This window comes from Quercus suber, unplaced genomic scaffold (assembly GCF_002906115.3).
Source record: "Quercus suber isolate HL8 unplaced genomic scaffold, Cork oak 2.0 scaffold_127, whole genome shotgun sequence".
NCBI lineage: Eukaryota > Viridiplantae > Streptophyta > Magnoliopsida > Fagales > Fagaceae > Quercus > Quercus suber.
In genome coordinates, this window is record NW_027069590.1 from 1,388,125 (window position 1) to 1,403,637 (window position 15,513).

A 15,513-nucleotide genomic window follows, 5' to 3' on the forward strand; every position below is an offset into this window, starting at 1 on the left:
AAAAAAAAAAAAAAAAAAAAACAATTAAAATTATCCCCATGCTCTATCCTACATAAGTAAATTTTAACTAGTTTTTCAACTTGATACTGATGTGGTAGCGTATCAATAAGTTGGAACTTCTTCTAGTAATTCTAGTTGTGGTAGCGTATCCAAAGATTGAACATGACCATATGGAATGCATCTAATTCCATTCAACGTACTTCTGGACCTGATTGAAAAATAAGGAATATTTTAGAAGACAAGTTAACAAATAAGGAAAATTTTAGAAGATAAGTCAGCTTGTAATCCAAGGAATAAAGATTCATAGGAGAATATATCATACAAGGAAAGGGTTTTCCGTATTTGACTTTCTCAAACTATGTTTTGGTTCTTATCACTATCCTCCTAGTGTTGAAAGTCTATTCCTATCCATTTAGTTTGTTTACTGTAACTCTACATTGAAAAAGAGGTTTAAACAATAAATTCATCCAAAATTATATCAATTCAATTTAACATAAATTTTTTTTTTTTTGTTTCATAAGTTTGAATTAGTTTTTCATAGTTAAAGTTTGGACAATTTTGCATGTTACGATAGTGCAATTGACTTGTTATTTTTTTATTTTTTTTGAGACAAATCAAATAAACTAGTAACCTTGTAATAAGTTATTATTAGGTTGAGTAGGTAAAAAAATAAATTTAGGTTAGCTAAATCTGGTGTTGGAAAAAATAATTGTGCTTAAGAGAATTAAGAAAGAGTTAAAAAAAAAAAAAAAAAGCCCTCTAAGAACCAAGTTTCTCGCCCATAATTCATTCTTCCCGACGAGCAGTTTGATTTGATTTGATTTTTTTTTAATATTAAAAAAAAAAAAAAAAAAAAAAAAAAAAAAAAAACCATTGTAGCAGAAGTGTAGAACTATCAGTAGGTTATCAAACATAACAGAGCATTGGGTTGTAATATGAGTAATTTATTGTCAAACAATCATTAACCTATATGTATGTAACAATTCTAAGCTCAATATAATCCACAATTATCAAAGACAAGAAAAATCCATGTAGGATTATACAACAAAAGTGTACACAAACAAGTAAAAGAAAAAAAAAAAAGAATAATGAAGAAAATAATATTACCAAGAGCACACTGCTCAAGGCTCAATCTCGCTAATGACGAGTGCATGTGCAGAACATCTTAGGCTGACGAGTGCATGTGAAGAAGATTGGCGATGAGTTAGTGAAAACTAAAGCTATTGCATCAACTGGCGTGAAGAAAGTTAAGGAAGGAACCGCTGTGGGTCTTCATTGGATCAGAGACAAGTACCAGAAGAACTAGCTGATGATGCATGTCTCGTTTTCAATAATCATCATCTTTTTTTGTTCTTCAATTTTATTGGGGGTGTATATAATCTTCATTCTTCTGAAACTTCTATTTATTTTCTTTGCTCCTACTTTTGTTTAATAAAAACTCATTGTTGCTGTGTACAGATTTGATTAGAGCCAGATCTATTACACTTGTCTCTTTATATATATGCAATTTTTATTTTCTTCTTCTCTTTTTTATATTTATTTATTTTGTTATTGAGAGGGGTAGAAAAATCAGAAGGGATATAATCGAGGCAGGAAACCAAAATATCATTATAAACAAAATCTGTATGAGACCTGTTAAAAAAAATCATGAAACCAGATTGTAATGGCATTTTATGTTTCCAATTTTTGTTTTGCAGAGGACACGGCGCGAAGGAAGCAGATGTGAAGCAAATCCAAACGGTGTGAAACTTTTATTTTTTATTTTTTATGAAATCGTTATGTTCTGTTTCTCTAAATCTGATTAGTCATGAGAATACAAAAGGTGACGTGGAGAAGGTCTATTGGCTGGCATAAAACCTTATGCCACAGTCTAACATAATGGGTCCGTTTGGATACAACTTATTTTTACTGAAAACTTATTGTTGCTGAAAATATTGTAACAAAATAATTTTTAAATGTATGAATAGTGCCGTGGGACCTATTTTTATTTTTATTTTTATTTTTTCCTAAATAAAGTGGATATGGGTCCATGAACAGTAGCATTTGTTAGTAAATTCTGTCTCCTGAGCCACGTGAAAGCAAAAAAAAAAAAACTGAAAACACATTGAAAATGCAACGCTACAAAATGATGTATCCAATGCGTTTAGGGAACAAAATTTACTGTTCATGAGACAAATGTCACTGTAAATGCATTATTCCAGTATTGTTCGCGAACTGTTCATGGGACCCACAACCACTTTATTCAGAAAAAAATATATATTAAAAATGGGTCCCACGACACCATTCATATATTTAAAAATTATTTTGCTGCAGTTCTTTCAGTAACAATAAGTTGTATCCAAACGGACCCAATGTTTACTCTTACTGTTATTGTTAAGTTGAAATATGTAAAAATGATTATCTCATTATTTATTTAAAAGAAATATTTTTATAGAATAATGTAATGACAGTTTTGTGAATAAAAAGGCATGTGATGGCATTGTAAAGGAAGCACCTTCCTAGAAACTTCCTTTCTACCCCTCCAAAGTGTCATAAATGTCATCTCGTTTTTTTTTTTTTTTTAAACTCTTTTTATTCATCTTCTAAGACTACTTAAGTGTCTGCAAATCTATAAAACTCCTCCTTCGTCTCATCTTTTGCGCTCAACTTTTTTTTTTCTAAAATCGGTTTTCTTTTCTAAGGTCCGCACTATCAAATCCAAAAGAAGCTACTCAGTGAAAACACATTCTTCATTTAGCTCAAAAATTCATATTCTGTTCGGAATGATAAAATTTCAGTCGGAACCAATGGAGTCAATACCGTATCGAAAACCGTTTCGGTTTAACTATGAAAATGATATATTTCGATACCAATTAATACCGATGTATCGTTTTGAGATTACCACTAACAATAATAATTATTATAATAATAATTTTTATTAACATTTAAAACAAATAAATTTAATAGTCTTTAAATGATTATTGGGTCAATTTGTAGAATTATGTTGTAGTATTGGTCAATACCATAAACATCTTCGTTACCTCAATCCCAATCCCTTTTCATTATAAAAAAATAAAAGCCTAGTCCCTTTGTGTTCAAAAAATAAAAGCCCAATCCTTTTTCCCAATTCATTTTTTTTTTAATTTTATTTTTACTCCACAGCCTGTACAAAAAACTTTATCTTTTTGTTTATTTACTTACTTTTTATTACTATCTCATTTCTCTTTAATTCCCATCCACAAATTTTCAAATTGAATCTTATCTTGAGATCCAGTACACAGTAGCCAATGTTGTCCTTCAGTACTTGTCCCTCACAAATCTGCTTCTCTCATTCTCTCTCTAGTCTCTCACACATACTTTTCTCATCAAAAGATTTAAAACTAGCCCATAATCACACTTAGATCTATTTCTCTCTTTCCCTCACAAATCAATTTCTCTCTCACAAGTTGCTTCTCCTCACTCAAACATTACCCCGGTTGCTCTGGCCACCCTGTGCTTGAGCTACACTACCACTACCATGCCTCCTTCTATCTCTCTTTCTTTCTTTCTTTCTTTCTTTTTTTTTTTTTTTTTTTCAAGTTGCAGAGGAATTACATTCCAGGCTGAAACGCATTTTTCGACCAGAATGACCGAAATTTGCCAGAAAGGCCGGTACAAACCGGAATAGTCCGATATTTAAAATGAAACAAAATAAGGGTCTACCGGTACCGGATTGTTCATCGGTACAAAAAATTATTGCTATACCAGCCGGTACGAAACGGTATTGACTTCCTTGGCTAGAACACCGGTACAGGCCGAATTTTGAAATGGAATATAATAGTGGGGTTACCTATACCGGAACGAAAAATTCTGACTGGAACAGAACGGTATTTAAAACATTGATCCTGTACTGTGTTTGAAGAAATTTATGGAATAAGGAGGAAGATGACAAAGAGGGATATGAGATTATTTTGGTTTTTTTTTTTTTTTTGGAGAAACTTTTGGTTTGGGTTTGTGCTCATGTTTACTGTTTTGGTTTGGTTTTGGATGGTGTTGTGCTTGTGATACAGAGGAAGATGGGAGGAGAAAGAGTTGATCAGGTTTTTATAAGAAATGAGGAGTATCGGGGAGAAATAGTCATTAAAATCATAATTTTTGTTTTATAATGCTGATGTTTTAAAAATATCAGAATTTTTGTTTTATAATGTAGATGTTTTGAAAATAATGATAATGTGAAAAATTGTAAGAGTTTCAAAAACTTCGATTATATATATATATATATAGATTACAACGCAGAGTCCAAGCTCAAATCAATCTCATTGAAGATAAAGATAATATTAATTAAGTCTTTTCTTTTAGGGATAATTACAGTAAACCCACCTGAGGTTTGGCCCGTTTTCACTTTGCCTACCCGTGGTTCAAAACTTATCACTTTGCTCACCTGAACTTCAATCCGTTACTCCCCCGTTGCCCACCTCACCCCCAGACGTTAGACAAACACGTTTTAATTCCAAATTAGAACATATCACGGATCAAACAACACAAACTCACTCTCTTCTCACTCTCTTTCCCTCGCGAGCCCTAGGAACGCGAAAATCCATTTCTGCATCTGATATTGACATTCTGTTGCAAGTGTAAACCCAGACGAGCAACAGGTTGTTCGAGGGACTAAAATCCTGGTAAGAAATCAGTCACTGTTTGGGTTTTTACTTTGGGCTCGTGGTTGTTTATTGTGTTTTTAGTAATCAATCAATGGTCAATGTTACATGTAATGGAATGAGAATATTGGTTGTGTTTGTTGATGCTTACGAAAAATGTGACCACCTATTCTTTGGATTTGTGTTTATTTGTGGGAATTTTGTCTGTCGTGGTCATTGTGTCTCACAGTGGCCCCAAGTTTCTATTAGCTTTAAATTTTAGTGTTTGCATGTGCTATTTATTAAAACAGAATAAAAACAAAGCAGAAAATGTGCTCCCTCTGTGTGTGTTATGTGGTCCCTCTGTGTGTGTTGCATCCCAAAAGCAAAACAGAATACTTTGGTGTTTCTATTACTCTTTTGTTGTTTACAATTCTTTAATTGTTAATTGTATACGTGTCAAATGGTAATTTGTTATTGGAGGATACCTTGTCCTCGGCCTGACAAAGGTGATTTTGGGAAGAGGTTAACCCCCAAAGTAAGCTGTCACTATCGCATTGAATGCACTCAACCAACCCCCCTGGCCGCATTAATGGGGAGGTAACCCCTCGGCAGGATAACGTTGGTTAGAGTGAGCCACTTGAGTGCGGATAAGGCCTCTGATGGGATGGACAACCAGAAGAAAAGCAAATAGACGATCAACAGATGGAAGCAGGAGATAGGAAGATGAAAACTATAAAAGAAGAGCTAGTAAAGCCAGAAGAAGGGGAAAAACCTTAAGGCCTCCTCGGCCTATGGCTGAGGAGCATTCCCCTATTTGTAAGGAAACACTTAGCCTTTTTTATAAGAAAAAGTTTGAACGTGGTGGTCGACGGCCAGCACCTAAGTCTGTCAGCCCACTCTCTATAAATTTATTGTTTGGGCTTATTGGGCTGAAACCCAACACTCAATTCAAATTGGGTCCCTACATACACAATCTGCATTCATTATATAACTTAAAATAAAAGTTACTTCTATTTTTAAAAAAAAAAATAGAGTAAAAGATTACTCTATTTTTATTATCTATTTAATTTTAATTAATATAATTTTTTTTTCATTAATTTACACATGATTCTTGATTAAGCCATGTGATGCACGGCTTAATAAAATAATTATATATAAATTTTAAAAAAAATATTTTTTGATAATATACAACCAAATCTAATAACAAATAAGATAGTAAAAATATTTTTAAAAATTAAATTACATGGAAAATGTATATTATGTAAGTTTTTTTAAAAAAATATATATATTATAAAACATTTTAAAAAATTATGGCAAGTTTTAAATTTCTAAAAGCTCTTAGTAGTAAAATTGTAATTTAATTATATATATTTGAATATTTTTAAAATACTGCTGTAATTTAAGATGCATTAGACCTCTTTTTTTTAGTGTAGTATACAGTTGCTGCAATTTAAGATGCATTAGACCTCTTTTTTTTAGTGTAGTATATGGTTGCTGCAATTTAAGATGCATTAGATCTTTTAATTTAGTGTAGTATACATTGCTGCAATTTAAGATGCATTAGAATTTTTTTGTTAGTGGAGTAATTAAAAAATAAGAAGAATTAGAATACACTATGTTTACGTTCTGCAATTTAAGATGCATTAGATTTTTTTTTTTTTATGTAAATGTTTTATTTTTTTCGTGGAAAATACAATAAAACTATAGTATAACATTTTTTTAAATGAAATAATTAATTAAATTGTCAATTTATAATAATAATATTTTTTTAAAAAAATTATTGGTTAAAAGGATGGACAGAATGAGTAAAATTGTTAATTTATATAAAATGTAACTTTATCTAGCATGGGAATGTGGATACCAACCTTTTTCAAAAGGAATTCACATTCCCATAAAAGGGGGCATGAGAGGAAATCAAGATGTCTTAACATCAGATTTCATTGTATGATTTGTGTTGGGGTACAAATTTTCGGGCCTTGATTTTATTAGCCCACTCACAAAAATACCCACATGAGCCCACACATTATTTTAAGCCCACATAAATATTTCTCACATATTACCCAAATATTCTCCATATTATTGGCCTTCACAAATGCTCCACACACAAGCCCATAAATTGCCTTAGGCCTTCTCACAAATATTACCCATTATATCTCACATATTATTCAACTTGGATTTTCACACAAAATACTCACCATACCATCGCCATATTGGGCCACAAAATTATGCCACCTTTATAAAAAGCCCAACATCATTTAGCTTGTGGGCAAAACCCAAAGAAAGCCCAAACTCTTTAAAGCCCACTACGACATGACGACTTCAAAGCCTACTACGATGTAGCAAAATCAAAGCCCACTATGATGTGGCAAATTCAAAGCCCACTACGATGTGGCAAAATCAAAGCCCATTACGATGTGGCAACTTCAAAGCTCGCTACAATGCAGCATCTTTACAAAACCCGCTACAATGCGGCATCTCTAAAATCCGCTACGATGCGGCATCTCTACTAAGTCCGTTGCTATACGACAATATTTTTACCAAAATCTCAAATCACTTTACAAAGTCCAAATAATAATTTGACACTTACAAAGCCCAAGTAATAATTTGGCACTTATTTTTACAAAAACCCAATTGCTAATTTGGCACTATTTTCACAAAGCCCAAATACTTAATTTGGCACTTCTTTTTACAAAGCCCAAATAATAATTTGGCACTTATTTTTACAAAAACCCAAATGCTAATTTGGCACTATTTCATAAAGCTCAAATGTTATTTTGGCAACTATTTCATAAAGCCCAAATGTTATTTTAGCACATATTTACAATTTCAAATATTATTTTGACACTTGTTTTACATATACTAAATCCCACACTCATGGGAAATATAATTACTCATCTCTCAAGAATATTTCTTTCACAAAATTCATGAGAACTATGCTTATTTTTGCTATCAATCAACTAACTACAAAAGCCCATGAATATCACCCATGACAAACTATTCATTTTGTAGGGACAACCAAGCCCAAGGGAGCTTAATTACAAAGCCCAGCTGGACTAGCACAGCTCACACACAAATTCCAGCAACTGAAGGTCACGTGAGGTGACCAGCCAAATCTCAGCACAATCAAACAGCTAGAACCCCTTCCCATCAAGTCCTAACTTATCCAATTAGATCAGAAGATGACACGTGTCCACCAAGGGTTAAAACCCTCCTTCACAAGCTGAAATCCCATCATTTCTCATGTGACATAAATCTGAAATTGATGTGACAAAAAGCTAGGAAGCTTGAGCTAGCTGTCCTTTCTTTCTTCTCTAGCCCATCCAGTCAAGAGCAGCCATGACAAGGCCCTTAAAGCTCCTGAAGCAAGATGAAATCAGTTAATCTTCATACTAAAAATGTGTATTTTCTAGTTCATGGACCAAACACATGAACCCCAAATGGAGAAACTTAGGGAAATGTGGTTTGGAGGGCACTAAAGGGATCTTAGCAGAGTTTCCAACAAGGGCTCCAAGGTTGACACCTAGCTTAAGGTGGTCCAATCTACCCTAGGGAACTCTGATTCTAGCAGCAGCATATCCAAGATCATTAGCCTAAAGCATGCTCTAATCCCATTAGCCAAGGCTAATCAGCATTTAATACTAAGCCAGAATCCCAACTGTTATTACTCAAAACAGCAAGAACCTTTTGAAAGTTGAACTTACTACTCTTAGCAAAAAATCCTAAGAACGATTCTCTAAAGGATTTTCTGAAGATTGAGAAAGATTTATCAAAGATTATTTGCTAATCACCCCTTAAAAAACCCAAGTATAAATGGAACTCTCCATTAATGCTTCACCAACTCACTAAGATAGACACCAAGAGAGAAACTTTTCCTTAACTGTTCTGTTGAAGCTTTCTCCAAGCTCTAAAAAGGTCACTAAGTTCTTAGTTTTCAAGCTCAGAAACTAAGTTCCCCCAGCTCCTAGCTTACAAATACTTCTCATAGCTTTACTCATAAACACTTATCTACTCTCAGCAGAAAGTTTCCCAACAACCACACTATACACTCTCACTCATTACTCATACTACTCACTCATTACTCATACTACTCACAAATGACTCTCTCTACTCACTACATGTACTACATTCACGAGCATGCCTTGGCCCCATAATGATCTTGCTGCGCTAGCTGGGATTCTCTCTCTCTCCCTTCATCCCACACTAAGTTTCTCCATTATTTGTTATTATAGAACCCATGATATTAACTTACTCATTTACTATTAATGGTTATGATGTAACTGTTACTATAAAATTTTCCCCCCATATTGTTGTATTAGAAGACTCTTCCCCAGAACTAACGAATGATGAGTCTGAAAGTGTAGATATTTCCTTTAATCTGTGAAGTAGAAACACTTTACCGCTGAGACATTTCACTACTGGGTTATCTTTTGCAGAAACACCTTACCGCTGGGCTATTTTCTGCAGAAATACTTTACTCCTGGGCTATTTCTTACAATATGCCTTTTAATCATGTTGACGTGTCTGCTGTAGGGATTGTTTATGGGCTACTCTTGTCAGTTCCAATCTAGGCCCAAGGCATAAAATATAGTGGATTCCTTGGATCTTCACCGATAGCCTTTGGGCCGTGTATCAAGCCCATCGTCGAGTTTCGGTTTAGACCCCTCAACCCAACATAAATCTCATTTGTCGGAAAGGAAACTTTTTCGTCCATGACAATTTGTAACCAAACATAAGAATCTTTCAACATTCTCAAAAATCATAAAACATTACCGGAAATGCTGCCTTAATGTCAAAATGTGCTCACGTATATTAAGTCACTAGTTGATGCTGATCTATAAGTTATCGCAAATGAAAGTTAGCATTGGGACAAAAATATTGGTACCAATATATAATGGTGACTATAGCAAATTGCCCATGTTATTATGTAAACCCTCTCACCCTTTATTCCATCTATAAAATGTTTGTTTGTTTCATATAGGATAATCTTAAGGTTTTGTTTAGTGACATTGATCGTGACTCATCGCGAAAAGGAAGATGTACATATAGTTTGAAACAATATTTACAATCTAATATTTCAACATTTTTGTAAGACTAAATTCATTCACACACTTCATCTTTAGAAGAAATTCATACGTACTGCTTTATTTAAACCATTCATTCCAATCCATGATTTGGATTGCTTCCAACCACATGAACACTAATTTAAATAGACTAACATTAGGGGTGACAATTCGTGTTTGTGAGTTGGGTTCATGTCGTGTCGAGTCTTGAGTATTCGGCTATATAGGTTGACTTGAACCCGACTTGTTTACTAAACGTGTCAGGAATCCTCAACCCAAACACGATTTGTTTATAAAACAGGTCAACCCGACCTGGCACGTTTAACTCGTTTAATTAACAAGTTATGTAAAAGTCAATACAAATAACCTGTTTTATAAAGCAACCATAAATAAAAACAAATAAAAACAACCATAAATTAAGTAACAATATCAAAATAACTAATAACTTTATATGCTAAATGGGTTAAACGGGTCAGATGGGTTCATATGCTGAACACGAACTCGACCCGCTTATTAAACGGGTTAGCCATGTTAACCCGAATATGATCCGAACCTGTTTAGCTTCAACTCATGACCTGTTTATAAATGGATTAGTCGTGTCGAGTTTGCGGGTCATGTCAGATTTTGCCACCTTTGTCTAACACATTCTTCTCTCTCTCTTTTTAAATTTGTTCTTTGCTAGGTAAGAACAAACAACTTATCGAATCAATTATTAATTAAATAATTTTTTTGAGAAACATTAATTAAATAATTTTGATTAATTGACCATTAACTTTGAACAACTTATAATTTCGAATAGCTGAAAAATTAGTCTTCAACTCTCCACACTAGTCGATGTTTAATGTATAATATAAAAAATTGTTAAGTTAAAAGAACCTTCTTAAATTTTGGAGTGGTTTCTTTCTTTTTTCTTTATTTTTTTAAAATTCCATTTTTCCCATGAATAATATGATTCACTTTCAATAATAATAATTAGAATTTTTAATGGTGAATTAGTAATAAGTTATTTCTAATTTTATATTATTAGAAATCAAATAATTCTTGTTTACAAACAAATAAGAGACATTGTTGGCAGATGAATACAGGTTCTATTTTACATTTATATATGTTTTGCATTAGGTTTAAGGATTTTTTCGTTAAATGAATTATGTTTCAAGTTAAACAGTGTGATGAACTAAAAAAAATATTTTATGTTTTTTATATTAAAAGACATATTATTTATAATTATTTGAATTTTAGTATGAAATTTGATTAGCGTAAAATTTAACTTACAAATTAAGTATGAATTATAAAGAGAATAAGTGATTAGTGGCCCAATAGAGAAAAATTATCAAAATTTTAATTCAATGGATAAACTAAATTAGGTGTAACTTTATTTAGGTAAGAGCCTTGTAATTCAATTGACACTTAAGTCAATGAGTCTATCACTGAGCAATGATATAAATAACAAAATTTTCACGACAATTGAATTGACAAACTTCTACTAATACTCATCTACGGCCACCGTTGAGTCATTGACATCACTTTTTTTAACTTATAACATTTGTTTTATAACGTCAGGCCAAGACACCAATTTAATTTTGATCGATTCGAACCTCAAATATCCAATTTCACAACACATAGGACTCAACTAGTTTTTTATTTTTTATTTTATAGAAGAAATGTGATGAACTTTTATTAAGGACAACTGTTCAAGTTAACTTGTAAAACAAGTTTAACGTCTGATGACTTTTCTTCCATCTAGACTAAATGTTTGGTGATAAAATAGTTCGATGGGCTAGAGAATGCGTTACTGCATTTCCTTACCTACGTAGAATAAACTATGTCCTTGCCTACACGCCCAAATTGCGCAAGGAAGTTGGTGTCATTCTGAAGCAACTTGGGCTGTGTTTGTTTGCCGTAAAATATTTTCCGGAAAATAGATATTTTCCGGAAATGGTATTTTCGGGAAAGGAAAATATTTTCTGAGTGTTTGGCTGCATTATGAAAAATTTTCTAGAAAATATTTTCATGTGTTTGGTTGTATACTGAAAATGCTATTTTCCTACACTTTCTCACATTTTCTTTGCCATTTTCTCAGTTCCCAAACAAATTTTATAATAGAAATTTCAACGTATAAACTTCAAAAAACAAAAATCACAACAACTCCATTCGATCAAATCCACATTCGGTCAAACTGAGAGAGCGAGGACGAGAGAGTGATAAAAAATGGATGGAAAGGGAGAGATCGGTCATGGGAAATGACAAGATCGAGTGGAGGCGAGATCGAGCGGCCAGATCGAGCGGCGCGGTGCTGCGATCGACGAGACCGGTGGATCTGGTGCGAGCGATCGTCGGACTGGAGCTCGGGGTTTGCAGGCGACGTCGAAGAGCGTGATGCGATCTCGGTGGGGTGCGATCGTCTAGGTGGATCGGTCTTCGGTGGGGTGCGATCGGTCTCGGTCTGGGTCGACGGTCGACGGTCGAAGGTCTGGGTCTGGGTCGAAGATTGGTGGGTCGTGGGTCTTCGTGGGTCGTGGGTCGACGTCGAGTGGCGGTGGGTCGTGGGTCTTCGTGGGTCGACGGCGAGTGGCGGTGGATCGTGGGTCTTCGTGGGTCGACGGCAGTGGCGGTGGTCGCCGGAGTTGGGCTCTGGGTTCGTGGCTCTGCTCTGCTCTCTCTCTCTCTCTCTCTCTCTCTCTCTCTCTCTCTCTCTCTCTCTCTCTCTCTCTCTCTCATTTTCCGGAAGTAAATTGAAGGTAAAATGAGAACGGAAATGATTTTCCGTAAACAGAGGGTATTTTTGAAGGTCAACGGAAATGATTTTCCGTTTGACCAAATTTTCCTTTACACCCAAACAACCTATTTTACGGAAAATGCTTTCCTGAAATTGTTTTCACCCAAAACAAACGGACCCTTGATTATGATACATTTGGTGTGTTTGGATACTGCTTATTTTACTGAAATTGAAAAATTATTGGTAAAAGTATTGTAGATAAAGGTAAAAGTTAGTTGAAATAGTATAATGAGGCTCATGAATAGTGCCAAAAGTGCAATGAGGCTCATGAATAGTAGCAAAAATAAGCTGAATAGTGAAATAATTTTCATTTTTAATTCTAATCCAAATGCACACCAAGTCATTTAAAGGTTTGTTTGGATACCGCTTATTTGCTGAAAACTGAAAATTTATTGCTAAAAACATTGTAACAGAATATTTTTTAAATAGAAAAACATTGTTCACTCGCTACTGTTCACGCGTTTTTGTGCTTTGGCTGATCCATGAACAGTGCCATGTGACCAGCCAAAAAACGCAAACGTAGAAGTAACGCAGACACGTTGCTAAACAAACACACACTAAGACTTAAACCAAGTTTTTATTATTATTATTTATTGATAGGAATACATCTTGTTCAAAGAAATAAGTTTTTTTTTTTTTCCTCTAAGAAGAATATTGCAAATTTTATTAAGAAAAACTAAGCAGATCGGCTACATATACAACATTAAGATATAAATGAATATTTTTTATCCATATTAAAAAATCACTGACATGTCTAACATACCTAGCAAAGTTGCAAGTAATTAAGAGGGTGTTTGGTACCACAATTCAAACAATAATTTTCAGTTTTTAAATAGTATTACACATATTTCTACATATTTTTTCACCCACACGTACTTTCAAAAAACACAGGCAACATTACTTGACCACCGCAATGAAATGAGAATTTCCTTATCTTTCAAAGCAACAAGTTGAGTTAACTAGACTTACAACTATTATTTTTAGCCATAGGCATAACTTTTTTTTTGTTTTTTGAGAAAGATAGGCATAACTTTATTGCGCTAAAGTTTTGTATTTCTAAAAATGTGTTCCACATGCTGTGAAAGAACACATACTTGTTGGGTAAGGTAATGTATGAATCATCTACGCCATACGTTGAGTATATTGTGAGTATTATTATTAGCAAAATCCTCCACCTGTCCCTGAAGTTTTCCTTGTTTGAACGGCAGGTGAGGAGAGAAAAGCGAAAGTGAGAGAGAATCCTCCCAAGTTCAAAGGCTTCAACAACGCCCAAGTCCCTTTCTCTGACTTTCTCTCTCTCTGTCTCTCTCTGATAAAACTCGAAAACGATTCAAACTCGACTCGCCGCATGGCCGCACCGCCAAGACAGCGCAGCGGCGGTGGTCGAACGACGTCGCTTCGCGGCGACACCTCCGAGTCCGATAAATTGGAATCCACCACTAGCTGGGACGTCCTCGAATGGACCAAAATCGAGGTCCCCTCCCAATTCTCATCCAATTCTAGGGTTTCTTCTTCTTCTTCTTCTTCTTCTTCTCTCTCTCTCATCTCTCTAATTCTCTATCTTTTGGGCTTTTGTTCCTAATCGAAATTCTCTTCCTTTTTCTTCAAATTCGGATTTTCTTTTCACAGCCCGATTCGCGGTACGTTTCTCATGTGAAATTCGATTTCCTGCTCGAAGCCGAACAAGTCATAGTCGAGGTGCGTCGAGTTTATGCTTCGATTGCTTGTTATGTCTATAATTTTAGAACCTCAATTAGTATGTTTTTTGAAAAACCTAGTTACATTTTCATTGCGGTTCTGGACTGCTCTAGATTAAAGATGTGTCAAATGTTAATGTCATGTCCAATTAGTGCATTAATTGAGAAAACTGTGAAAAATTAGATTGTAGCTACTTATTGTAATAAAAATTGGATTGGATTGTCAGTGGACATAAGAATTTTTCAAGAATTTGATTTCTGGCATTCTGTTAGTTTCTCATGTTGATTTGATTGTAATTTGTTCTAGATACTTATTAAAAAAATTTTTTTTGGAAGTTGTGATGGTTGTGCTTTGAATTTAATCAATAAATAGTGGACAAGGGATTAACGACATCTTTTGTTACCTTTCTAGCTGTGGTTAGATTGACGATAAGTGTTTTTGCAGTACTTTTTTTTTTGCTAGGTAAGTGTTTATGCAGGGGATTGAACCCCTGAGTTGATAGGTCATATGGAGACCGGGTACCACTAGGCCAGCAGGCCTGGTGTTTTTGCAGTACTTAATATATAAGTAATAGTAGCTCAATTTTTGTTCTACTCATTTTTATGGATTTTTGCTATCTAAATGCGTGGCTAAGATACATTCGATATATGGACTTTGCTTTCAGGGATACGGTGTTGTTCTTGTTAATACAGATGAGGCGGGTACTTTGATAGTAACCAATTTTCGTCTAATTTTTCTAGTAAGTATGAGTTAAGTATTTTTTGCATGTCAATTTTTTTTCTTCTTGATATGCCTATATTGCTGGCCTCAATGTGCATTACATTCCAAATCTAAGTTCTGGTACTTGTCCATCTTTATACTATGGTGTGCCTCATAACAAACACGGTAGAATGATGAAGGTACCTAAGGCCTAATGGTCATCAAACAGCCCAATTCCCACGGGCTGGTCCAGTAACCCACCAACCCACCAGGCTAATGGGTGGCCCGGCCTGGTACTGTTGAGGCCCGTGGGTAGCGCGGTGAGGCAGGCCATGTGTTGATTTTTCTGCCCATTTGTTCCCATTGGGCGGCCTGTTATTACAAAATAATTTGGGTGGGGTCAGGGGTTGAACTTAAGACATGAGAGAATAATATAATTTAAGACCAGACACCTTAGGTACCGTTGTAGCAGCACCTAGTAAGCACGGACATTGACACGGATACGGATACGGGTACGACACAATGACACGAGAAATTTCTGAAAAATTATAGCATGAAATGGCCGTTATGACACAGGTACGACACCTTGAACGAAGTGTCCGTGCTTTCTAAAGTAGCACCAAAATTTATAATTGTTTCTTCTAGGTTTTTTTTTTTTTTTTTTGGGTTGGGAGGGGGGGGG

The 15,513-nt window shown here is 34.6% G+C and overlaps 1 protein-coding gene across 2 annotated transcripts in view; it reads left to right on the forward strand.

Moving 5' to 3' along the window:
* Window positions 1-13,583: 13,583 nt before the first annotated feature.
* Window positions 13,584-15,513, forward strand: part of LOC111988661 (phosphatidylinositol-3-phosphatase myotubularin-1) — a 17,456-nt gene continuing 15,526 nt past the window's right edge. The window contains exons 1-3 of one of the 2 annotated variants that reach the window (XM_065776084.1): window positions 13,584-13,938; window positions 14,064-14,132; window positions 14,797-14,871. In XM_065776084.1, coding sequence (XP_065632156.1) covers window positions 13,783-13,938; window positions 14,064-14,132; window positions 14,797-14,871 — 300 coding nt within the window. In that variant the 5' untranslated portion in view covers window positions 13,584-13,782. The remainder of the gene's footprint in view (window positions 13,939-14,063; window positions 14,133-14,796; window positions 14,872-15,513) is intronic. The other variant, XM_065776085.1, reaches the window with a different exon arrangement.